This window comes from Carcharhinus amblyrhynchos, chromosome 22 (genome assembly GCF_965287045.1).
Source record: "Carcharhinus amblyrhynchos chromosome 22, sCarAmb.v2.hapA, whole genome shotgun sequence".
In the NCBI taxonomy this organism is placed as follows: Eukaryota; Metazoa; Chordata; class Chondrichthyes; order Carcharhiniformes; family Carcharhinidae; genus Carcharhinus; species Carcharhinus amblyrhynchos.
Window position 1 is genome coordinate 25,327,723 of NC_137345.1, and position 27,105 is coordinate 25,354,827.

At 41.8% G+C, this 27,105-nt stretch overlaps 1 protein-coding gene across 2 annotated transcripts in view; it reads left to right on the forward strand.

Annotated features, from left to right (window-relative positions):
- Nucleotides 1–23,808, forward strand: part of LOC145356832 (chemokine-like protein TAFA-5) — a 324,795-nt gene extending 300,987 nt beyond the window's left edge. The window contains exons 4-5 of one of the 2 annotated variants that reach the window (XM_080209744.1): nt 11,968–12,176; nt 22,640–23,808. In XM_080209744.1, the coding sequence (XP_080065870.1) occupies nt 11,968–11,976 (9 nt within the window). In that variant the 3' untranslated portion in view covers nt 11,977–12,176; nt 22,640–23,808. The remainder of the gene's footprint in view (nt 1–11,967; nt 12,177–22,639) is intronic. The other variant, XM_080209745.1, reaches the window with a different exon arrangement.
- Nucleotides 23,809–27,105: the final 3,297 nt, after the last annotated feature.

Genomic DNA, 27,105 nt, shown 5'->3' on the forward strand with positions numbered 1-27,105 from the left:
ATTGCAATTATTTTCATTCCCCATGGTGCATTTGTTGGACAAATGTTACAGTTCCCGAATAATTGTTAGGTTACTTTTTCTAAACTACTTTTCTCTCAATTCCTTTTGTCTGATGCGTGAATGGGTGATTAGAAAGTTGTATTGGCTCTCCCTGGTCCGTTTGCATTTGTCAGTTTGAAAACATTTACCATTTTTAATATCGGAGCAGTGTTTTATGAATGAAACAATGAGACAGCCACAGAATACTTGACAAGGATTGCCAAACTAAATCATTGGCATAATGCCCGTTAAAATATTTTTCTGTACAGGTATTACTAATTGGAACTGAAACATGTATTGAAATCTGATGAAAGGTTCGAGACTTGAAATGCTTAACACTGTTTATCTCTTCACAGAGGCTGCCTCACCTGTTGAATAGTTCCAGCATTTTTATAATTTCATTGTTATTTTTGTTTCTAATTTTCGGTATCTGCACTACTTCACTTTTGGAATGATTCATTGGCTTCAGCAGTCTATCATCAAGTGTCAGGCAGAAACACCATGACATCCACGCATAATTTCTTGAATTATGTTGATTTGTGCATCTTAGTTGATTTGTGCGTGTAGGAACTCACAACAAATTTTCAGCAAGCTTTGGAATTCTTTGGATTTGTGGACAGGAATTTGTGATGACCGTGAACTCTGTGGATTCTCTGTAAGGGGATGTACAACAAGTATCTCCTTACAGCACAAAAAAAATTCTAATTGATGGAAATACGTTGAAATGTAATTTGTGTGAAAATGACAACGATACGTCTTCACTTAAATCCATCATCAGCAATTGAATTTTATGATGGAACCACCTTTTTTCAAGCACAAAATCACAAAGAGAAAATAAATTGTAATAATCAGATCATTAGAGGAAATTATGAGCTGATTAAATTGTAGCATTTATTGGCCATCCCAGTTGAACATCCAATTGTAACAATACAATCACAAAACTACCGTTGGATGAGCAGATATTGCCTCGAACTAATGATTAGTAAGGGTAAAGTGATTGTCTTCAAACTCTTCCCTGGCTACCCACTCCATCCTTCTCTGTGACAGCTAACTGAACCAGATTGCTTGTAATCTTCTGAACACAAAGTTACACCATCACTCAAACAGCCTATTTCTGTTTCTGTAACACGCCTGTCTCCACTCCTGTCCCAATTCAGCTGATGCCTTTTTTTCAATCTGAAGACTTGACTACTCCACTGCAGACCAGCCTCCAATCCTCTCCACTCCATGCACAAACTGATTCACAGTTGCCTCTATACTAACTTGTACCAAGTTCTTTGATCCATCATTACTCCTGTTGACCCAACATTACTCCTGTGCTAACTGACTACATTGGCTCACAGTTCAGCTAAGTCTCCCTGGTAAGATTTTCTTTCCTGTTTTCAGATTTCTCAGTGGCCTATCCCTCCCTATCTTAGTAATCTTGTGAAATTCCAAACCCTCTGACATATCAGTACTCCTCCAATCCTAGCTCCTTGTACATTCTGATTTTATTTTATTATTGTATTTATTATTATTGTCACAAGTGGGTGTACATTAACATTGCAGTGAAGTTACTGTGAAAATCCCCGAGTTGCCACATGTTTGGATATACTGAGGGAGAATTTAGCATAGAACATAAGAACATAAGAACATAAGAAATAGGAGCAGAAGTAGGCCATCTAGCCCTTCGAGCCTGCCCCGCCATTCAATAAGATCATGGTTGATCTGAAGTGGATCAGTTCCACTTTCCTGCTTTCTCCCCACAAATGCCAATGCAACTAACCAGAATTTAATCACTGTATCATTGGAGGCAGTCGCTTCAGTCTGGAAGGCTGAAGCTCTGGAATTCCTAAACCCTCTGCCACTCTCTCCCTCTGCCCTCTCCCTTAGATGCTATGCCTGTGACCAAACATTTGATCACCACCCTAATATTGTGTTTTTTTTGAGCTGGTAGCTTTGCTGGTAACAGAAGAAACCAAGACTAAGGCTGAATTACATAATCTATTATATCATTTCCCCTCCAGTGATGTGTAGCGAAGAGAGCTACACCCACTTAAGGGTATACCACAACACCTAATACCCCCTTATGTTGCTTAGTGTAATATTCAGCTGGATTTTGTCATGGGGGTGGAGGCATACTGCGAGGCATATTTGCCAGCAATTTTGCACAGGAGTGTGCTATGCAAGTTGCCTGAGATGTTACCACCAACAAGCAATTTTTCAGCAGATGGTGTCTTGTAGAAGAGTGCGACCCACTGGGAATGAAGCTCATTGTTAACCCAATTCAGTGGTCAATTTCCTCACATTTGCCATTGTTCCAATTGTGCACAGGCCCCACACTGTGTCAGTCTCACACAAGCAGATTGCACAGTGAAAAAAACCATCCAGTGAAGCACCAGGAATTTAATACTTTGTTAGAAAGGGATAGATGCAAAGAGGAGCCATGAACGGCAATAACCACTGACAAAGTTGAGCTGCAGTATTGAGAATGCTGAAGAGGAGGAGGGGGTGGGGGAGATAAGTGGATATAGTGCTTGATGGTGGTCACAATAAAGTGTGAGGAAATAAGGACCTTGTGATGATTGTGGCTGCACTGGGGAATGGGAGCCACCTATAAGAACTAGGAGCAGAAGTAGGCCATCAAGCCTACTCTGCTATTCAATAAGATCATAGCTGAGCTTTTGTAAACTTGGCATCACTTACCCGCCCACGCCCCTTAATTGCTTTACTCTTCAAAAACTGAACTATCTTTACCTTAAAAACCTTCAATGAAGTAGCCTCAACAGCTTCACTGGGCAGAAAATTCCACCCAAAGAGTTGTGAATCTGTGGAATTCTCTGCTAAGTGAAGCAGTTGAGGCTACCTCATTGCAGGTTTTTAAGGCAAAGATAGTTCGGTTTTTGGACATGTTAGGTACCGAATAAATCCATTTCATTGCATCAGCATGCATGCATGGAACCAGTGATTCAATGATCTGCACCCAGGTTAAACTCAGAGTAAGGTTACTATTGCTTCTCTGTCATCTTGTGGAGCTTCTTTTTGGTGCTTTGATTGTGGCTGAAATAGTTGTGAAGGCAGGCTGCCATAAGAGTGTTCAAGTTGCTGAGATGCCTGTGGTGCCCTTCTTTGTAATCACAGTGACTACAGAGTACTACCCGTAGGCTGCACCAACTGCAATTGTACAGGGGACAGCCCCAGTCACGGAGATGTGAGGCTTGCTGTGTGTTTCAGTTGGAGGAGCTGAAGTGTCAACATCAGAAGGTGGTGTCCTCTGAGCTGTGGATTCATCCACGTCATCCCTTGCTATCTCATGCCTGCACTCACCAAACGTGGGTGAGTACCTACTTGTCCATCCATGAATTGTCACTGCCAGCGAGCAATCAATTTATGCACTCCGCTCTTGCCACTTCACTGCTCCTGCATCCACTCAGTTGACCCTCCATAAGAGTAGCCACTCTTTCGATGTACGAACCCATATGCACAGATGCCTGAGACATAGCAGGGCTCATAGCATGAATGGTCTCCTCCATTGTCCGCACAAGGGTCTGCATTGTCTCAGGAGACTCTGACCGATCATAGAATCCCTACAATGCAGAAGGAGGCCATTTAGCCCTTTGAGTTTGCACTAACTCTTGCCCAAGCTATATCTTGGGACACTAAGCATGGCCAATCAATTTAACCTGCACATTTTTGAACTATGGGATAAAACAGGAGGACTCAAAGGAATCCTACACACATGGGGAAAACAAACTCCACACAGACAGTCACCCAAGGCGAGAACTGAACCCGGGTCCCTGGTGCTGTGAGGCAGCAGTGCTAACCACTGTGTCACCATGTCACCCAAAATCCACCCATTTCCCATTGTTGCTCTGCAAATATGTTCCTGGCATTGGGATATCAAATATCTCATAAACTCAGCTCATTGCGTTTGATAACATTGCTAGGAATTGCCTTGGGATGTTTTAATACATTAAGCATGGTATATAAATGCAATTTGTTGTTGTTACATACAGTGCCAGCTGATAATTTGTTCCAAGGACACATTTGCATAAATAACTGAAGTATTTACGATTGCGGTTATTGTGAACGAGACACAAAACTTTCATTCTGCATATTTAGTACTGGACTGAACATCAAATCAGGAACAAAACTGAATGGATTAGGATGCAAAACAAATGAGAGCTCATTAAAGGACAATTCTACCTGGTGTCCGAGTCAATATATCTCTCTCAACAACACCAAAACGATGATTGATTAGTGATTTACCTTGCTGTGCTCCACATGACTATATCATTTACATATATAGTGTTGTGAAATTGAGTTTGTAAAGATATCAAGAACGTTTATGAAGAAGTAAAAGAATTGTAAAAAATACCAAAGGGGAAGAAAACAGTTCATGGTCCCTTTAAAAGCTAGTTTTATGTCAGTCCTTTTAAAAACTGGCTTTGTGACAGGGCCTTCAAAACCTGGTTGTGTTCAATACTTGAATGTTTAAATACAAGGCACACAGGATACAAAGAATGCACCATTGTTGTACCAAAAGCCAAACGACAAGGTTGCCTTGGTAGCAGGTTCTGCAGGCTTTTGCATTGTGTTAGCTTATGAGGTTAAAGAAGGCACTCAGCTAACAACTGACCAGTTTAAAGAAGACACTCAGCGATTGGGAACCTATGAAATTTAAATTTGATGTTGTTGTCAACCTCCAGCCCATGTGGATACAGGGAATGGATAGGTCATCAAGGATATAAACAGGAACTCAACTGTTGGACTTCAGTTCAACTTCACCAGGGATTGAGCTACGAGTTCAACCAGAAACAGGGCCAGACCACCTGAAACAGTTAAAGGCAGTTAAGGGCAGTTAGATCAACTGGAACAGTTAGTTCTTAATGCTGTCAGCTTGAGATAGGTCTTAAAATAATTAACCCTCTAACCAGTGAAAAGTACAAAATCCAACAGCATTTACAGATAGCAAACAACTGCAGAAGAACTCCAGAAAGCCTGGTTGTATCATTTATTGAGAATGACTAAAATTCCATTATTCTGTTTAGGGTAATGAATGTCCCTTGTATTATCCAAACAGCAATTCAGTTAAACTATATCTTAGTTAATGTCATAGAATCCTACAGTGCAGAAGGAGGCCATTCAGCCCATCAAGTCTGCACTGACCACAATCCCACCCAGCGCCTATCCCCATAACTCCATGTATTTCCCCTACTAGCTAGGGTAAATGTTACTATTAAAACAAACTTATTGCGAAGAATTTTAATATGGGCAAGTGGGTGGGATTGGCTGCAGATGAAGGGTTAAAGGGCAAAAATAGAAGTGTGTCAGGAAGTGGCTCCTATTTGCTGAATTGTAGGGCGAACCAGTCTGCTCCCGCGATGCCAGATTGGTACATTAAATAAGGCTGTCAGTTTCTCTTTTAAAAACAGAATTTTCTGAAAATGCTCAGCAGCTCAAGAGGCATTTGTGGAGAGAAATTGAATTAACTTTTAAGGTGACATTTTATCTGATTTAAATTGATTGCTATGGGAAACCATTGGCAATTACTGTTCCTCTGCAGACCCGTTCACCATACTGGAACATAAGAACTAGGAGCAGGAGTCGGCCATCTGGCCTCTTGAGCCTGCTCCACCATTCAATAAGATCATGGCTGATCATTTTGTGGACTCGGCTTTACTTACCCGCCCGTTCACCATAACCTTAATTCCTTTACTGTTCAAACATTTACCTATCCTTGCCTTAAAAACATTCAATGAGGTAGCTTCAACTGCTTCACTGGGCAGGGAAATCTACAGATTCACAACCCTGTGTGTGAAGAAGTTCCTCCTCAACTCAGTGCTAAATCTGCTTCCCCTTATTTTGAGACTATACCCCCTAGTTCTAGTTTCACCCGCCAGTAGAAACAGCTTCCCTGCTTCTATCTTATCTATTCCCTTCTTAACCTTATATGTTTCTATAAGATCTTCCCTCATTCTTCGGAATTCCAATGAGTATAGCCCCAGTCTACTCAGCCGTTCCTCATAAACCAACCCTCTGGAATCAACCTAGTGAATCTCCTCTGCACCCCCTCCAGTGCCAGTGTATCCTTTCTCAAGTTAGGAGACCAAAGCTGCACACAGTATTCCAGGTGTGGCCTCACCAGCACCTTATACAGCTGCAACATAATCTCGCTGTTTTTAAACTCCATCCCTTTAGCAACGAAGGACAAATTTCCATTTGCATTCTTAATTACCTGCTGCATCTGCAAACCAACTCCTTGAGATTCCTGCACTGGGACACCCAGGTCTCTTTGCACAGCAGCATGTTGCTAATTTTTACCATTTAAATAATAGTCCATTTTGCTGTTAGTCCTACCAAAATGGGTGACCTCACATTTACCAACATTGTACTCCACCTGTCAGGCCCTCACCCACTCACTTAGACTATCTATATCCCTTTGCAGACTTTCAGCGTCCTCTGCACTCTGTGCACCTTTATCTTATGTAGCAGTCTTTGGTGCAGCACCTTGTCAAATGCCTTCTGGAAATCCAGATACACCACATCCACAGGTTCCCCATTGTCCACTGCACATGTAATGTTCTCAAAGAATCCCACCAAATTAGTCAAACATGATCTTCCCTTCATGAACCCATGCTATGTCTTACTATTGCGACAACTTATATCCAGATGTCTCGCTATTTCTTCCTTGATGATAGATTCAAGCATTTTCCCTGGTACAGGAGTTAAGCTAACCGGCCTATAGTTACCTGCCTTTTGTCTATCTCCTTTTTTAAACAGTAGCGTCACATTTGCTGTTTTTCAATCCACGGGAACCACCCAGGGTCCAGCGAATTTTGGTAAATTACCACTAATGCATTTGTTATTTCTCCCACCATATCTTTTAGTACCCTGGGATACATTCCATCAGGACTAGGGGACTTCTTTACCTTTAGCCCCATTAACTTGCCCAACACTACCTCTTTTATAATCAGATAGTTTCTAGGTTCTCACCTGCCACAGCTTCCTGTCATCAAGTCATAGCTGTCAATCAGGTTGATGTCCAGTTGAGGGAACCTGCCAATGGCGGAAGACGAAAGACCCGGGTCGGAATCTTATCACCCTTCAGACCGGCAGGATTTTCCCATCCCGCCGCAGTGAATGGAGATTTGGCTGGCCGCTGAAATCTCTGACCTCGCTGCAGTGGGAGAGTGGCGTGAACGGCTGGTAAGATCTCGCGTCCCCAGGCTTCCAGATTTGCTTTGCATTACCGGCCCTCCCTGCCCCCAGTACATCGATGTTAAAATCCCCCACCCTGCCCCATTGTGTGCGAAGTATTTTGGGATAAGACAATGTGTAGTCGTGAATCTCTCATTTTCTTTCTCATGCCTTATAGGCTGCAGCCCACACTAATCATCCTGACATACCTTTAATTTTTTATAGGACATAAAACTGCTCATTACAAACCCGAGTATAATATAACCTGGTACAATTAGAGTTGGCGGATTAATAAATTACCTTAATTACTGTAACAGTTCCACAGACTGATACCTGGACAGACACTTATACATCTCCATAAAGTAGAACGCGGGTATGACGTATTGAAGAATTACCGATAACAAAACCACTTGCATAAAATTTGTTTACCTATGAGCACACTGAGAGAACAGTTAAGGTTATTTATGCTGCTTAAAAAAAACCCTTGATCAGTTTCAGCATGTGCCAAGCTGTACCATGAGAGAAACTCGCCCTGGTTACATTATCATTTACATCATCATTATATAACAATAGCTGTGATAACAATGCCTGTATGTATGAAAAACAACTGAGACCATGAATGAACATACAGTATTTTTAATTTGTGCTCTGGGAGCAATTAAAAGAGGTGAAACCTGTCATAATTTCTTGACAGATTGAAAAGGTGAGAGCTCATGTCATAACTTCCACAGAGACTGGAATAACCATATGCCAGTGCAGATTTTGCAACACCTTATTGTAAAGATAGCTATTACTATCAACCTTAATTATACTTCATGTGAAAGCAGTGCAACATTATCATTTAATGGAGATTTTTTTTTTGCACTGCCTCTGATGGATCTCAATTGCTTGGCACATTTCACTATTCTCCACAATACTTTCTCCCTCCATCTGCAAATTTGAGCACAATGCAGGAAATTGCACTTTAACCCATATAGCTGACCACTCCAATGTATCAGACTGCACATCATCTTTTAATGATTCAAGCTGATGTTAATATTGGGTTAATCCTATCCCAGAGTGAAACCTGGCTTGATAGATCCTAGGGGCAATTCTCCCAAAAAAATCTGAGTGTCGAATTTGTGTGAAAACTGGAGTAAATCATGCTTTTTTTTTTCAGTGGGAGTTCAGAGAAAAATCTCCCACCTTCTGTGCACTGCTGAGTGCATTACAGTAAGTCACGTAAATATAAGTGGGTGAGGCCTGTTCCTGCTGGAGAGGCTGGTAGCATAGCACTGAGAAGGTCACTGCACATGTGCCAATCTGTCAACCGATACTGCACATGCAGTAGCCCCAGTCTGCCATCCTCCTGATTGCTGACCAGCTCGATCGCTGGCCAAACCCCATGATCTCCGCAATGCCAGCCCCACGAGCCCCCCCATGGCCTGATTGCTGGTCTCCTGGATATGTCCAGCCACCAGCCATGCGCCCACCCCACTCAGATCTCCCGTGACCCCCAATTTCTCCCTCGCCCACCACCGTCTTCAGTCCTGAAGCCGGCCACCCCACCCCGACCCCAGAACCCGCAATGTCGACTCCCGCCTCACAGACCCGATTCCCTCCCAATCTCTGGCCTCCCTCCCACTGTCACACACTCCAAGTGCAGAGAGGCAGCGGGACCTCCCAGCCCCACAGATTGCTCCCAGAGGCCCTGCTCCCTTGGCACTGCATTATGCCCATTGGGCAGTGCCAAGGTGCCCCCTGAGTACCAGGGTGCCAATGCCCAGGGAGCACCTGACCCTCTGAGCAGTCCCGATTACTCCCCCTCCCCCAACCTTTACTCCAGAGGTCAGGCCATCAGCTCCCCGAAAGCGGGGAGTTACTTTTGGGGGGGGGGTGGGGGGGGGGGGAGCAGGGAGACACTCATGGGCCCAGAGACTTCAGTCACGGGCCCGCTAATCATATTTAAATTAGATTAAAATCTGTATTTACAGAAATTACCGGCTCTGCACTGATTTCCTGTGCAGAGTTGACGGTGCTGGGAGACGCACTCAGAGCCAGATGCTCAGTGTGGATCCCACAGACCGAGCTCTGCCTAAATCTACTGCCCACTGTGCAAACGATGAAGGAATCTCCTGATCAACCTTTAACAAATAATAAGGTATTTTTTAAACAAGATAAGTGAACTACATTATAGCAGACAAAATGTTAGAAAAATCACAATACTAACATAAGTGCATTATTCAATTTCCCAATATTCCTTTACCCATCGATATCTCTTCAGACACACAAACCAGTGAAAAGCTAACACCTGTTGAACACAAAGGCTCCATGCCTGGATCTGGCGCATGTGCAAATGGCTTTCTTCTGATGAATTCTTGAGCATTCACTTGATCTTCTCACCCAATCCATATTTCTTTACAAGACATCCAAACCCTGTACTCTAACCTCACTGTTGCTTCAACAGCAGAGCAAACACAAATGGACTTACAACTGTCTTATCTAAGAGAGCTGAAAATCCCTGCCTTTCAATCCCTGACATTCACTGAACTCTTCCCTATCATTCTCTGTGTGTCACTTGTCCACTATTGCTAGGCAACATACCAGTTTTTTGACTTTGTGTTTCTTTTTCCCCAAATTATTATTAAATGCCTAACTCCTTTTTAACCCATCTCTTTCAATTCAGGTGGTGTAAACCTGCATTAAAAATGTATATATGTTTAAACAAAACCAAAAGATTGACCTTGCAATCACAGGTTCACCCAGACCACTAGTCACCAAGGCTCATACCAAATCCACGTGAAACAGAAATTCATCTTATTTTAACATATACATTTACATTTTCAAATTAAAAAATACAATTCTTAACAATTTTGATAGTACAAATCTGTTTTTATCTTGCTAAACATGTTTAATATGTCACATAATTTGTTGATCTTCCATAGATACAATTATAAGAACACCTCAATTAAACAAGTTTATCCATGAAGCATAAACTGGTCAAACATCTACTTTGGCCAATGACCACAGTAAATAACTCCTTGTTTCAGAGCACATCAGCACAAAAGTAGACCATTCGGCCCGTTGAACCTGCTCCACAATTCGGTTAGACCACAGTACAGGATGTGACAATTAGCAACTCCCTACTGATCAACATGTACATGAGTACATGTTGTACAACATGAGTACAGGAAAACTTTTCCAAAGGATTCATACCAATACCTCATACATCCCCGTTACTGTTTTTCAAAAGTCCCATCATGACTGTTACAATGTGAGGGGGAGGCGGGGGGCTGTTGGTGGTAGGGATTTCCTGCCTTCCCAGGGGCGTGTTTCTCAAGGCAGGAGTGGGATGGCATTCGCTGCTGGCTGGATCTTCTAGTCCCGCCACTGTCAATGGGATTTCCCATTGACTACACCCTGTGCAACTGGGAAACCCATAGTTGGGGTATGCATTCAGTGGGATCAGAAGATTCCACTGGTGTGATCACCTGGAGAATTTCAGCCAATGGCCATCACTTGTAGAAGCAGTTGACGAGGGTAGTTTGCGACACTGAAGCTAGCAACACTTGCACTGATTGGCACGCATTTAAATCAATCTGTGATGCCTTTCGGGGTAAACCTTAATCATTTCTTCTTCTTTAGCTACTAGGAACAAGCATTTTTACTCACTGTGCTTTCGAATCGTTTTAACGCTGGGTAAAATTATATGGAATAAAATCGACATTGCAATTGCAAAAGAAATCTGTTGAGAATACAGAATTTATTTTCAGAATAAACATTTTATTTGATAGCATATCAAGCTTTTTATGGAAACAGAGACTCCCTAGACTGCAGACGAGACCATTCAGCCCATTGAGTCTGCACCGACTGTCTGACAGAGTATCTTAACCAGGCCTTCTCCCCCATCCTTTCCCTGTAACCCTATACATTTCCCATGGCTAATCCATCTAACCTATACATCTTTGCACATCTTATAGAACAATAAAAATGTAAATAGAGGAAATTATTATTAATGAACACAATGGATTATATGCAATGGCATTTGAAAACATTAATTGTAAGCAATAGCTTGATGACATCTTCATGGGGAGTTAGACTAAAGTTTATCTTCAGTCAATGGAATGCAATAGATGTTTGGACGACATGGCATTTTATCAAAATTACTTCATCTGCATTCTACTATTTAAAAAAACCAGCAGATTAGTTTCTCTATTTAACTTTTTTTCATATAATAATCTGAAGCAATAGGCATAATTTATCTCAACACAGGTCTGCGTAATCAAATGTACTTAGTTTAATGATGAAACTTGAATCTGTGAAATGTTATTTGGTGGGTAGGTTCTTGCAGACTTTTAAGAATCAAGTGCAATAGTGCTTTTAGAAGGGAAACATATTAATATTATTTCACTGAATGACTGCCAGCAACAATCAGACATACAGGTTGTACATCTTACAGAAGTAAGATGCTGGTCATTCCAGGGGGCACAATATAAAATGACGGACTTTCAACTTTCAACTTAACAGCAGGTGTGAAAATGGTCCTGGTGGATCAATGGGGTAAAAAAGCAGACTGGGTATATAACTGGCTGATCTGTCACATCCCAAACCAAAGTTGAAAGCTCCCTCAGGCATTTTGGCTGTTAGGCCTCAGTCTTGTATAATTTACGAGTTCGTAAAATAATAGAGAAAAGTCAGCAAGACTATATCCTCAAATTCTGGTGAAAGCAGGCCTAATGACCAAAATGTAATTATTTCTTTCTACATTAGGTGGCATAACAGCAGGGTGAAGCTGGAATCAACAGTAGCAAGAATAGATGTCTCACGAATTTGACCCTGGTGGTTGCTGAGAGTACAGGAAAACTTGAGGTATCAACAGGCAAGTCACAGATTTCCCAATGCAGCTCAATAAATGATGGTATAACTCTTCAGTTGAACACCTTCGTGCATGGGACAGGATACCACGGGCAGAATAAACGGTGTGTAAAGCTTCATTGACAGATCATTTTGAGTGGATGTGGAGAGTTCATCCACACACATAAAAATTGCTTCACATAAAATAAGAGATGTGTTTTAAGATGTTAACAATGAGTTAAGTCTGTCTTCATTGTATAGACAAATGATTGTCTGCTCACAACGCCCTTTATTCTTGTTTATCATCCTGAATTCCCTCTGTTCACATTCAGCAATCACATTATCAAATTACACCTTTCAAATTCTGTGGTTTTATGTTTAAATGGAAAGCGCTTGAAAGAAGCGGGAGGGCCATTCTCTGATTTCTGTACCAGGTACATTGAATTGCTTGGTGCAGAGGATCACAGAATATTGGGGCAGTTGGATCACACACTTGTAGGAGGATAAATATGATGCAAGGTGGCACAGTGGTTAGCACTGCTGCCTCACAGCGCAAGGGACCTGGGTTCAATTCTGGCCTGAGACTACTGTGTAAGTTTGCACATTCTCCCCGTGTCTGCGTGAGTTTCCTCCAGATGCTCCAGTTTCCTCCCACAGTCCAAATCCATGTTAGGTTGACTGGCCATGCTAAATTGCCCCTTAAATGTCGAGGACTAGTAGGGTAAATGTATAGGGTTGTGGGATAGGGCCTGTGCGGGATTGTTGTTGGTGCAGGCTTGATGGGCTGAATAGCCTCCTTCTGCCCTGTAGAGATTCTATGACTCTAATTAAGGAAAAGACATGTGGGGTTTTTTTTGGGTGTGTGTGTTCCACCCTGACTGGTTTTCCAGTATATGCTTCAACTAAGTGACCCAAAATTAAATGCTGATCCCGGAAAAGCTCCCTTAGGTTATCAGCAGGAAATGTTGCACACTTCCTATGATGTGGTTCCTTTCATTCCACCGATATTTTCAAAGGTTTTTACTTGTCCCTGTAACTGCTCTGTATTTTGAAGGATTATCCCATGGAATGAAAGTGACACCTGTAAATCTGGATTTGTCAGATGTGAACCTGACAAATCCAATATCACTGCAACATAACTCTTTTATTGTGCCCAAACAAGTCCTGGCTCGCACAATGTTTTTAAGCAGAAGGCATAGGAGAAAAGAATCACAATTCTCCCACTTTTCTCCCACATCACCTTTGCTAACACTTCCGATCCTGACTCGACAATTGACACAGAAAGCTTGAGATCTTTATAGGTTTCTAATCATGGACGTTGCCCTTGGTAGTTCATTCTGCACTTCTTTTCATTTCTGAGATATGAACATTGCTGGTAAGGCCAGCGTTTTCTGCCCATCCCTAATCGCCCATCATAATATGGTGGTGAGCTGCCTTCTTGATCTGCTGCTGTCTTTGTAGTGTAGTTATACCCACAGAGCTGTAAAGTGGCCCAGTTTTGCCAAGGTGCATGTACAATATGACAAGTGGGTAGTCCACCATCTTCTCACCTACTCCCGATCCCGTCCCCATGATATTGGGGGTGGGATAGGTTTCCACTAGCCCATCCAATCTCTGGCCTACTCAGACTTGTAAATGGCCAATTAATGGCAGCTTAAGGGCCTCAACCTCCCATCACTGCCTTAATGCCCTGGGCAGTGGCAGGTGGGTGAGAGCGGGAAGGCTGTTTATTTCAACAAAGTTGGCGAACGGACGGAAATTAGGGAGAGGGCACATCCCTTATGGGGTAAGAGGGGGGCACATTGGGAACATGCCCTTAGAATGGTAGGCCATATGGTATTGTCCTGAAGAACTCTGTGGCAATGTCATCTCAAGAACTAAGATAATTGACCTCCAACAAACACAACTATCTTCCTCCGTGCCATGGCATGTTTCCAGCCAGCGGGAAGCATTTCCATGTTTCCCATTGGCTACAATTTAACGTGGGCCTCATTCAGTCTAATGTTGCCTTAATGTTAAGGGAAATCACTCTCAGTTCACCTGTGACATTCAGCTCTTTTCCTCTGTTTGATCTAAGACTGTATTGAAATCTGAAGCAGAGTCGTCCTGGTAAAGCTGAAACTAATTATTGGTGAGTAAGCGCTGCTTAGTAACACTGTCAACAATCCTTTCCACTACTTTGCTAATGATTGAGAATAGGCTGGCAGAGTGGCAATTAGCCAGATTGGATTTTATAGACAGGCCGTACTTGGGCAATTCTCCACCTCATTAGATATATGCTAATCTTATATCCATGCTTGAATAACATGTCTAGAGACAGAGTTATTTCTAGAGCCCATGGCCGGTATTTTACCATCCTGCCCACCAGGGGAACCGAAGCAGGTGAGGGTCAGACCATGGAAATGTCGCGCAGGATCTTACCATTTTGGGACGAGCGTGGTTGTAAAATTCCACCCCATAAGTCTTCGGCATTCAAAATGTTGCTAACGTCTTCGACTTTGGTTGTATTCCATTCCACAATGTATATACTAGTGACTTAAAGAAGAGGCAGAGAGTAATGAGTCGAAATTTGCTGATGATACAAGGTTACGTGGGAAGACAAGCTGTGCGGAGGACACAAAGAGCCTTCAATCAAATCCAGGCAGATTAAGTGAATGGCCAGCAAGATACCAGATGGAGTATGATATGGGGAAGTGTGAGGTTATTCACATTTGTTGTAACAATAGAAAAGCAGAAAATTTGTTAAAAGGCGTGAAATTTATATTCAAAGAGACTCGGGTAGTACAAAGAACACAAAGGCGGCATATCGGTACATCAAGCAATTAGGATGTTGGCCTTTGTTGAGGTACAAGAATAAAGATGCCTTGCTACAATTCTATAGGGCTTTGGTGAGAGCACATCTGGCAGAATGTGTGCACATTTAAGGGAGCGTGGACATGCATTGTAGATAGTTCAGTGAAAGTTCACTAGGTTGGTCCATGGGGTGAGAAGATTGTCCAATGTTGAGACACTGGATAAATTGGCTCAATATTTTGTGACATTTGGAAGAGTGAGAAAGGATCTCATTGAAATATTTAATATTCCGAAAGGGTTTGACAGTGTTGAACCTGTGATATTGTGTCTCCTGGCTAGGAAATCTAAAACAAGGGGACATAGTGGAGGGAATACTCCAGTCCCACCATGGAAATCGCAGCAGGGGGGGAGGGAAGGGGGGAAACTATGCAAAGGTCCATTGGCCTCGAGCGGGATTTTCCGGTTTTAGGTGAGCGCTGCTGGAAAATCTAACCCAGTGGGGTTGATCATTTAAGAATTAGCTGAAGAGAAATCTCAAAGTATTTGGAATCTTTGGAATTCTCTACCCCAGAGGATTGTGGAGGTGCCATCACTGAATATTTTTAAGGCTGAGTTAGACAGATTTTGGTCTCTTAGGGAATGAAGGGATGTAGGGATTGGATGGGAAAGTGGAGTTGAAGAAGTTTCTTGAAGTGCTACCAGAAATAAGAGAGTTTTTCCAAGACACCAACTTGTTTATCATCTTGCTTATTGTCACACTTTCTATCTAAGGACTGTCCTGGCAATCTCATTTCACACTGTAGGAACAAAAATAAATAAATCAACAGGGACAAATCGTATATTTTGCTCTTTCAGCAGAAGCTAAACAGCAGTGGCAGCTAAATTGTAACTTGATTCATTAAATTCTAAGATACCCTGGGAATGAACAAATTTAAACATTTTATTATCTCTCACTGCAGCACCAATCCACACATCCATACATTAAGTAAAAGGCAATAATTAGCAAAAACCTTAATCATATGAGATTAAACCTTGCATTATGTACATATATGCCTAGGTTATCTAACTCACCAGTTCCTCTTTCTTCTCCTACCTGAAACCTCTGTTTTGTGCAGTGTGTACACATTTGGGAAAGAGAGAGATTGTCACAGTATCTCTGATTCACTGAGAATGTACCAAAAGTAACGTGTCCACAATAAATTGAACCTGTAAGTGATCTAAGGTCAAACCTGTTCCTAATCGCACACCTTCTGCATGCTTACTTTCAGCTATCCATTCATACTGGAAGAGATTTGCACTTAAACAACTATCTGTCACTCACCCCCACAATCATCTTGACGGTTTCACCCAATCGCTGCACAAAAGCAACTAGTCTTCACTCAACCCAGATGTTGAGATCACATACTTAAAGGAACAATTCCAAGACCAGTGCATCAGTGCTTTTTTGTGCCTCGTTTCACACTGTGACAATAATAAGGGTGGTACTGCTGGTTAGTACTGCTGCCTCACAGTGCCAAGGACCCGGATTCGATTCCCGGCTTGGGTCTCTGTGTGACATCTGCAGGATCTCCCTGTGCCTGCATGGGTTTCTTCCCGGTGCTCCAGTTTCCTCCCACAGTCCAAAAGTGTGCTGATTTGATTTAATTTATTATTGTCATATGTATTAACATTCAGTGAAAAGCATTGTTTCTTGCGCTATACAGACAAAGCATACCGCTCATAGAGAAGGAAATGAGAGAGTGCAGAACGTAATTTTACAGTCATAGTAGGTATCGAGAAAGATCAATTTAATACAAAGTAATTCCATTCAAAAGTCTGACAGCAGCAGGGAAGAAGCTGTTGGTACGTGACCTCAGACTTTTATATCTTTTTCCTGAAGGAAGAAGGTGGAAGAGAGAATGTCCGAGGTGTGTAGGGTTCTTAATTATGCTGGCTGCTTTGCCAGGTCAGCTGGAAGTGTAGACAGAGTCAGTGGATGGGAGGCTGGTTTGTGTGATGGATTGGGCTACATCTGCAACCTTTTGTAGTTCCTTGCAGTCTTGGTTAGGTGCATTGGCCATGCTAAATTCTCCCTCAGTGTATTTTCACAGTAACTTCATTGCAGTGTTACTGTAAGCCAAACCAATAAATAAACTTTAAACTTAAACAGGTGCACATTATTTTGTAATTAATGCACTGAGTTGTTTGAATGCAAAGGTTTTCAGGTAAATTTTGGTCTGCAGGTAAAATACCATCTGGATGGAATGCAGAAAGGTGGATAAATCACATGCTTATAACAGAATCTGTGTGATTCTTAGCTAAAACAGCTTAGTCCAGTAGAAAAAATGGGGACACTGTTTCAACCATATGCACTAATTTTACTTTAAAACATGCCACAGACCAATTTACTTCACTTTTTCATATTTAATTAACAAACAGCAATCATATTCAGGAACTAAGCCCACAATGATTAAAAACACACATCCTCCCTTTCTGTTTTATTATTTTATGAATATATGCATAAAACAATTAAATTTTGTTTAACATACAGTGCAAGTATTAGTGTACATCTTCAATGACTGTCTTAATATTCATTTTAAATTATTATTCTGAAATATTATTAGCCACATCTGGATTTCCAACTAACCACGTGTAATTTGTGGCTAAAGTACAGAAAATATTAATTTAAAATAATTATATGGCTCCAATATTGATATGTGATTCCCCCCATGATTGTTTTTCCTCTCTCAGCTTTACCCTGGTGAAGATGGTAAAAAAAAAACACTGATTTTCTTTTACATTTTTGTAACCAGAGCAACACTGAATATTCTTCTTCACCGTCTTTTCTATAATTTTCAGGTTATTTTTATAATGCCTGAATGATTTTTCAATTTTTGTCCTATCAATTTTCATCCTCCTTTGATTTCTCATTCATGTCAGTGCAAGAGACTTTTATCACATATGCTGCCCAAGTCTTCCTGTGTGAGGATTCAACTCTGAAGATCAGTTGCTTTGCTGTCTCAGAGAACCTTACAGTTGAGTCTCGTCCTGCCCAGGATCCTGGCCCACACATGGACATCGCCAGGATGGATCAATAATCCCATGAAACACAAGCTAATCATTGTGCGCTTATTTATCTTTCAAGTAGCCTAGCTGAGATAATTTAACTCAATAGAAACCAAAGATAGGATTTAGATCTTTCTGATCTCTACAACTAACCTACCCAGTGTTTAAATTAGTTGAACGATAGGTGAATCACATGCACATTTTGAATTCATTATTTTGTGTGTTCATCCCACTTAGCCTGGTGTCTGAACCAAAACCGCTATTATAATCAGCCTGATCACCCCTCCCTTAATATTGTAGTGAAGGCCTCCTTCCTGGGTTTCCCCATGACCCACTTCCAATGGAGCAAATGTTGATTTTTTTTATACAGGTGTAATTTTAACTCTCAGGTGGAATCATGACATAGCAAATCAGGTTGGAATATGAACGGATGAGTGACATTGCTTCATTATAACTGTCCTGTCAAGCCAGAGTTGAAATCAAATGTACATGGGGTTGGTTTGTCCTATGTTTTGAATGTCTTCTCTGCAAGCCAGCTGAAAATACCAAACTTGCAATACAAAAAAAGATGGTAAATGAAATTATGAACTTCGATTCAAACCTGTTCTCTGGAGCTGTTCAATGGCTGCTCCTTTTTACATTAGTGGATTAAGTGCCCCTCACAGTGTTAATGTTCTCACTTACATAAAAGAGTTATTGTTTGGTAGCAGAGAACTTGAGTTGTGCTGAAAAATGTTTTTCATCTTTGACTCATCAAGACACCACAAGGATAAGGAGAAAACACCAATTTATACAGTATGAAAAGACTGGTTGGTAAGTGGACTCTGATTAGTCAAGGCATTGCCATGGAATATGCACTACTTGATGGTGACTGACAGGTATTGTTTGAAATGTAAACTAGGCAGTTTGACCCTAATTGGTCAAGGCATTGTCCTGGGGAATGAATCAGCAGATGGTTGTCACTTATTTTGTTAAGCTGAAATACGTGCAATGTGTGTACCTGTTCTTTCTGTTGGAAAAGAATAGGGCCTTGCATATAAGAAAATAAGAACATAAGAAATAGGAGCAGGAGTAGGCCATTTAGCCCTTTGAGCCTGCCCCGCCATTCAATAAGATCATGGCTGATCTTATTGAATGGCGGGGCTCAGTTCCACATTCCCGCCCTCTCCCCATAACCCTTAATCCCCTCGCTTATCAAAAACCCATCAACCCGCGTCTTAAAAATATTTAGCGAGGTAGCCTCCACCACTTCAACGGGCAGAGAATTCCAGAGATTCACCACCCTTTGAGTAAAGAAGTTCTTCCTCAACTCCGTTCTAAAACGCTCCCCCTTTATCTTGAGGCTGTGCCCCCTAGTCCTACCGTCCTTTCTGAGCGGGAAGAGTCTCTCCACCTCTATCCTATCCATCCCATTCGTCATCTTATATGTCTCAATGAGATCTCCCCTCATTCTTCTAAACTCTAACGAGTACAAGCCTAGTTTATTCAGCCTCTCCTCATAGCTCAACCCCCTCAACTCCAGCATCAGCCTAGTAAACCTCCTCTGCACTCCCTCCAAGGCCAAAATATCCTTGCGTAAGTACGGCGCCCAAAACTGCACACAGTACTCTAGCTGCAGCCTCACCAATGCCCTATACAGCCGCAGCAAGACCTCCCTACTTTTATATTCAATCCCCCTCGCTATGAAGGCCAGCATCCCATTTGCCTTCCTGACCACCTGCTGCACCTGCAAGCTGGGTTTTTGCGACTCATGCACAAGGACCCCAAGGTCCCTCTGCACCGTCGCCTGCTGCAGTTTTTTGCCACGTAAGTAATAATCCTTCCTACCATTATTCCTACCAAAGTGGACCACCTCGCACTTGCCAACATTAAATTCCATTTGCCAGTTCCTGGCCCATTCGCCCAGCCTATCTAGAACCTTCTGTAGACTCTCCACACCCTCCACGCAATTTGCCGTTCCACCAATCTTGGTGTCATCAGCAAATTTCGACACCATACACTCGGTTCCCTCCTCCAGATCATCTATATAAATAGTAAATAGCTGAGGCCCCAGCACCGACCCCTGGGGCACTCCACTAGTCACCAACCCCAATCTGAATAGCACCCATTGACTCCCACTCTCTGCCTCCTATTTGACAACCAATCCTCTATCCATGCTAACACTCTACCCCCAACTCCATGTCCCCTGACCTTCTGCAATAACCTCTTGTGAGGTACCTTGTCAAACGCCTTCTGAAAATCAAGAAAGACCACATCCACTGGCTCTCCTCTATCCACCGCCCTAGACACATCCTCATAGAACTCCAGTAAATTTGTCAGACACGACTTCCCCTTAACGAAACCGTGCTGCGTCTGCTCTATAGCAATTCCCCTCAAGATGCCTCGCTATTTCCTCCTTGATGACGGATTCTAACATTTTACCTACAACAGACGTTAAACTAACCGGCCTATAATTCCCTGCCTTTTGCCTGGCACCCTTCTTAAACAACGGCGTAACATTAGCCATTTTCCAATCTTCCGGCACCTCCCCGGAATCCAGCAACGTTTGGAAAATAACCACCAAGCTATCCACTATCACCTCCGCCATTTCTTTCAGAACCCTCGGATGCATTCCATCCAGTCCTGGGGACTTGTCCACAATCAGTCCCTCCAGTCTGTCGAGCACCGCCTCTCTAGTAACAATAATGTCATTGAGACCCTCCAGTCCTACCACCTTTCCATCTCTAACACCCGGCAAATTATTCACATCCTCCTCCGTGAAGACCGAAACAAAAAAGTTATTCAAGACCTCAGCTATATCCCCATCCCCTACCACTAAGTCCCCCTTCTCATCCTCTAAGGGTCCAACGTTCACCCTAGCCAGCCTCTTCCTTTTTATATATTTATAAAAACTCTTGCTATCCTTTTTTATATTAAGCGCTAGCCCAGCTTCATAGTTTCTCCTACCCTTCTTTATCAAATTCTTTGTCAATCTTTGTTGAAATTTAAACCTCTCCCAATCCTCTTCTCGCCCACTACTCTTAGCTACTCTTAGCTACTCTAAAACGCCTCCGCTTTTAATTTAACACTTTCCTTCACTTCCTTTGTTATCCACGGCTTATTGAAATATGTGGATATATTGATATATTGATATATGTAGCTTCTCGTACAGGCAAATGCACCACACTGTGAGCCAGACTGGCTATTTTAAATTGTCACAAGATTGTCAGCATAATTTTTAGCACACTGAGGATTATTTAGCAAATCTTGTTCTATTGTGAAATCACATATAAAGTTGGATACAATGTTTTAGGTTTTGTAAGCACAGTCTGGTTGGGCATGGCCTACATCTTTCCCATTGCAGACAGTGGCCAGGACATGTTGTTTTTCCTTTAGGCAGGTATTTTTGCCAAGTGAGTGCCAGATAAAAAGCTTTGACTTGTCTCTTTTTTTCAACAATTATACAATTAAAAGTTTACATTATTGAAATCTTATCACTTGCAGACTATGCTACCCAGTTATTAACGGGGAACTAGTATTATGGGTTTTAACTACTGTTGCCGATATACAATGCAATCTTAAGAGCATTCCATTTCACATTAAAGTGATTAGAAAGGGCCTTCTTTACAACATTGATGAGTTAGTGATAGGATCTTGTCATAAAATGCACAACTTGCACTTCAGGCATTCATTTTCAGGATAGATTGAAATATAGCTGAGAGGTATCTCATTCTGAGGAATGGAATAGTTCAATTAGGCAAATTGAAGACTGTCTTCCCTCCCGCACCACCCCACTTGAGTGACAATATATTCCTATGCAGTAATTCATTGGTACTCACCATTAAAAATTATCAAACTGTTAGTTAACTGAGATAGGTGGACCTAAGGGGCAGAGAGCGTTAATTCAAACCCATCCTCCTGGATTCAGGGTAGATACCATGCAGCTTCTGTTATTTCCTATTAAAAAGAGCCTGTTTGAAGACATTTCTAAATTGCATATCAACATAATTATAATTACATCTCGAAATGTTTTTGCCAAAATTTTAATTTTCGAATCATTTATACTGAAAGTTTCTTTGTTTCTTTTTCTGACAGCTGTGAATCTTGCGACCATTAAATGACAAAACAATCTTTCTGGGTAGTGTGTGGCATGGTGGCGCAGTGGTTGGCACTGCTGCCTCACAACGCCAGAGACCTGGGTTTGATTCCCAACTTGGTCACTGTGCGGAGTCTGCACATTCTCCCCATGTCTAAGTGGCTTTCCTCCGGGAGCTCTGGTCTCCCCCCACAGTCCTAAAGATGTGCTGGTTAGGTGCATTGGCCATGCAAAATTCTCTCTCGGTGTACCTGAACAGGCGCCAGACTGTGGTAACTCGGGGATTTTCACAGTAACTTCATCGCAGTGTTAATGTAAGCCTACCTGTGAAATGTCAAGGATCTGCTTTGCAATCATCTGAATCAATAAGGAATGGATCTGTAATGGGGCTTGTCTCTATCAAACACCAATATTTGAATCTTCGTAATGTGTAAAACCAGACACTGGAAAGCACACGAGGAATGTACTTAATAAAAGTACGCTGTTCAATTCTGATTATCTTTATGTTTTGCAGCTGGGTGCATCTGATTCAGTGATAACTCATTTTCTCTTTAAACTTAGGCAAGGAAGGACAATGTGCGCTCTCCCTTGCTGTGGCCTGAAATTAAAATTTAACTTCTCGAGGGAAATACAAAAGTGCCATTTACTCACAAGTTATTTCTCATTGGTTTGCAGGTTTCCTGACACACGCTAAGGAGAAATCCTTGCCTGGGCAGCTTATCCTGTGTGTGCCACTTACCTCAAAAAAAAAATGATTTCGCTGCTGTGAGTCTCCATCTGTTGTCTGTCACTCTGTACGTTCATGCTACACTGTGGGATCAATGTTTTCTCCAGCATGGGGCTAAGCCTGACATGCCCAGCTGTTAAGTACACAAGCCTAAGAGATACAGATGCCTGTGCCCTGCAGGAGCTGAGGTGACTTCCTCCCCTTTATGGATCTATTGCTGTCCCGTGACTATACCTTTCTGGTGAAAGCTGTCTTGCGGATGATCCAATTATTTCCACTTCGGGTCCCTTCATAAAGACCGAATCGTTTTTTTTCTCCCCCAAGGAAATCTTGCGACATTAATTTAATGAACAAGAAATACATCAGCATGATGAGAATCCGTCCACCTTTTCCTCCAAGACTTCTAACTAATGACCAAAGAATGAAAGACCTGTGCAGCCGATGAAAGAAGTGGTATTGTTTAGCACCCCTTTAATAATAATTTTAATCACTTGGAGCAATCAATAAGAGGTCTGCAGCACCTCTGGAGGAAAAGAAAATACTTCTCAAATGATGGAGGTACAATTACAGTGGGTGTAGCTGATATTTCATTCTTTACGGCAGTGTTGAAGCTGGGATTCGGAATGGCTTAATTACCCTAAAGAACTGAGTAGCACATGAACATGAAACAATGATGACGGAATTGCACTGGCATAGAAGGACCTCTCATGCTGTGAGGCATGTGCTCATGCATTTTTGTAACATCCTGTGGGTTTTGTGCTCTACCTTGTCCTATCATACTACTGCAGAGCATTAGGCGAGCTCTAATCCGTTTGTTCAGGCCCGTGATCTATTAGACACATTGCAGAATCCAATAACTTGAGCGTACTTCAAAAACAAAAATGGCATTTTTCAGTTTTGAACATGGCATTCAAAACAAGTTATCATTCAGTGTGTTTAGAGAAAGAATCTTAATTTGTAAACCTCTAACAGATTTTGTATGTTGTATCTTTGTAGGAAACCTATTTAACTGTGTACGTGCTCATCATGTAAGGCCTGCAATGCCATGATGGAGAGCTGTGATGTGAAAAGAGTACATCTCATGCTGCCAAATAAAGCTGTTACTTTACTGAAGAAATATCGAGCAGAGGAATTATTGCCTCTTTTGTTAAATGAAAGCAGCAAATGAATGAAATCTTACCATAAAAATGAGTCCTCTTCTGATTCTGCTCATTCAAGTGAAGAATAAAAGTGTTGGTATTAGGAAGATAAGAAAGATTTTCCACCTCATGCCCAAAAGTGCATAATTTTATGAAAATAAGCAATTATTTAATGTAATCTTTACATTTTATGGAAATGACTTGCACTATAATCACTGGCATACTCCATGCCTTAGCGTTTCACGCTTGAGTGTATCATATTCATAATTTGCTCTGACTTATGTATACAGAAATTCAAATGTCTCCTTTCTAGGGAAATTTATTGAATAGAGGCAGAATTTTCAATTTGCATCCTACTTTTTTTTGTAGGGCCACTAATATAAACAGTTGTAAATATAACATCTTACCGCTGAATCCCAACAAAGACTGGCCTATTAAATATTAATGGAAAAAAACATCAGACTGTTTTAATTGTGGAACTCCATTGAAAACCCACAACTTTGCTGGAACGCATTATTATAAGATGATCGCACAAGATGTTCTCATGAATCAAAGCAAAGTTTATTTTATTCATTTTCTTCTATTAAGTGGTGTATAGGACAACATCTCTCCGGTGTTGCTGAGATGAGTGGAGTCGGATGTAGAGGGGAGCCACATGTTAACGGTGGAGGACAGTAAACCAAGGTCATGCAACGGAGAAGTGAAGATTGAAGAATATTCTGTATAGCTTTGTTTGATCGGTTTTGGGCAGTGTTTACAATGAACCTTTCCTTTCCTGCAGGTGATTAATTGAGTAGGATAGAGTTCATTCTAAGACAGATTGTACATGGCCAGTGGAAAAAAAGAGAAACTGGTTTGATCAAATAGGTGATCCTGTCTCACTCCATACTCTTCTCCTATTTAAGCTAGCAAAGGCAATTTGCTGTGTCCCAATATTAAATCACTTATAGAAAGCCACCCGAGGAAACCTACTTACATATAAAATCATAAGCCCTGGTGTTAATCTGAATGCAGATTTTGAGCAGCAAGGTAGAATTGTATGAAAGCAGCCCAGAAATCACTGAGTGGGTCGGAACATGTGACTCTAATCAATTGTACCAATTAATTTTGATGCCTGAATTCTGTGTTTCCAAGTTGTGCAGTGGCTATGGTGTGCACCAAGTGAAACAGTGGGCAAATGAAAATTGGAGATGTTCAGAATGGGTGGTGGACACATAAATCAAAAACATGATCCATATTTAATGATGTCACACTGGAATTACTCAGAACTGCTTTCTTAAACAAGACCACATATGCGTTATTTATGGTGTTACAATATGCCACGATCCTCAGCGTCCAACCATTTGCAATAGAGCAAAAGCAGTGATGTGGGAGCAACAAATGGCACTTATGTGGAGAAAGCAGATATTGAAAGCTGTAGGAAGCGTAAGTTGAAAAAGTTGTGATTCATCAAGTGTAATGATAATGCATGATAATTCCATTTTCTATAATGCCGCTTTATTGATTAGCAACACTTCCAGATCATGACGTAATTCCAACCCATGGACCAACTCACCCTTCCACTTGTTTCATGGTGGATGTTGTTGACAATTGACAGAATCCAATGGGAAAAATGTGCAACGTGTAAATGAGCGATTAGAGAATTGCTTGGTGCAAATCGGAGGCCGGGGTTGTGGGGGTGGGGTGGGTAGTGATATGGTGGTCTTGGTGATGGGAGTGGAACAGAGAAGTTCATTTGTTATTTTTCACCTTAGTTGACCCCTCACAATATTAGGGCATCTATGACAGCAACCTAACCTCGGAATGATTGGGAAACGCAAGCTGGAATTTTACTGCAGGACTCCAATGTCAAGCCCATGTTGCGGGGAGGGGAGTGTGGGGGGGGATCTTCCTGACAGTGCAATGGACCTTTTGGGAGACAGCCTCCTAATTGGGCAATAGGCAGACACTCCGTGTGGAGCAGAGGCCTTGCTGAGAGAGTTGGGAAGGCAAGTCAGGGACTGCGCGGGCATCTCAACATGGAGGCTTGCTTCCCGAGAAGGTAATGCTTAAAGGATCTGGAAGCTTTTCCTGCCCTTATCCAGGACCATGACGCTGAGAAGATTTAATCTGTGAGTTCAAATTTCATTATGACAGCTGGAAAATGTATTTTTAATTTAAATAAACCTGGAATTTAAAGCTAGTATCAGTAATTCTTAAAAATTCATGAGATGCAGTTATCATTGGCTAGACCAGCATTTATTGCCCAATGTGAATTGCTCTCAAGAAGGTGGTGATGAGCTACCTTCTTGAACTGCTGCAGTCCATGTGATGTAGGTTCACTCACAATGCTATTAGGGAGAGAGTTCCAGGATTTGGACACAGCAATATTGAAGGAATTGATACAGTTTCAAGTCAGGATTGTATATTGCTTGGAGGAGTATTTGCACGCAGTGATGTTTGCACTAATCTGCTGTCCTTCCTTTTATAGATGAACGATGTGGAATGTGCTTTCTAGGGAGCCTTGCTGAGTTGCTGTAGTGCATCTTGTGGATGGTACACACAGCTACCACTGTGCATTGGTGGTGGAGGGAGTGAATATTTAAGGTGGTGAATGAGATGTCAATTAAGCAGTCTGCTTTGTCCTGAATGGTGTTGAACTTTTTTAGTGTTTTTGGAGCTACACTTAGGCAAATTAAGAGAATTCCATCACACTCCTGACTTGTTCCTTGTAGATGGTGGACAGGCTTTGTGGAGTCAGGAGGTGAATTACTTGCTGCAGGATTCCCAGCCTCTGAGCTCTTGTTGTATGTATTAATATGGCTAGTCCAATTAAGTTTTTGTCCCATGGTAAATACCTCCAACCCTAATCATGCCCCCCTCCCCCCAAAGATGTTGGGGTTTCAATGATGGTAATGGCAATGAATGTCATGCGGAAATGGTCAGATTGGCCAGAATTCTCAGATCTCATTCATTACCCTCTTCCCCTCCAACCAGTGAGAACGGAAAATTTTGTGCACAGCTTAAACTCCATTCACTGCAGTGGGACCAGAAAATCCCAACCACAGGAGAATGCTGGCCATTATTTCTTCTTGGACACAAAATGACCAAATTGTTTTAAAAATGCATCAGGCTCATTGCTATCCTTTAGCAAAGGAATTCTACCATCTTCAGCTGGTCTGACATACAATGTGACTCCAGACAATGTACTTCATTCTTAACTAGCCCCTAAAATAGCCAAGCCCCAGGCACTCAGTTGTTTCCAAGAAGGCAGCTAACCACCACCTTCTCAGCAA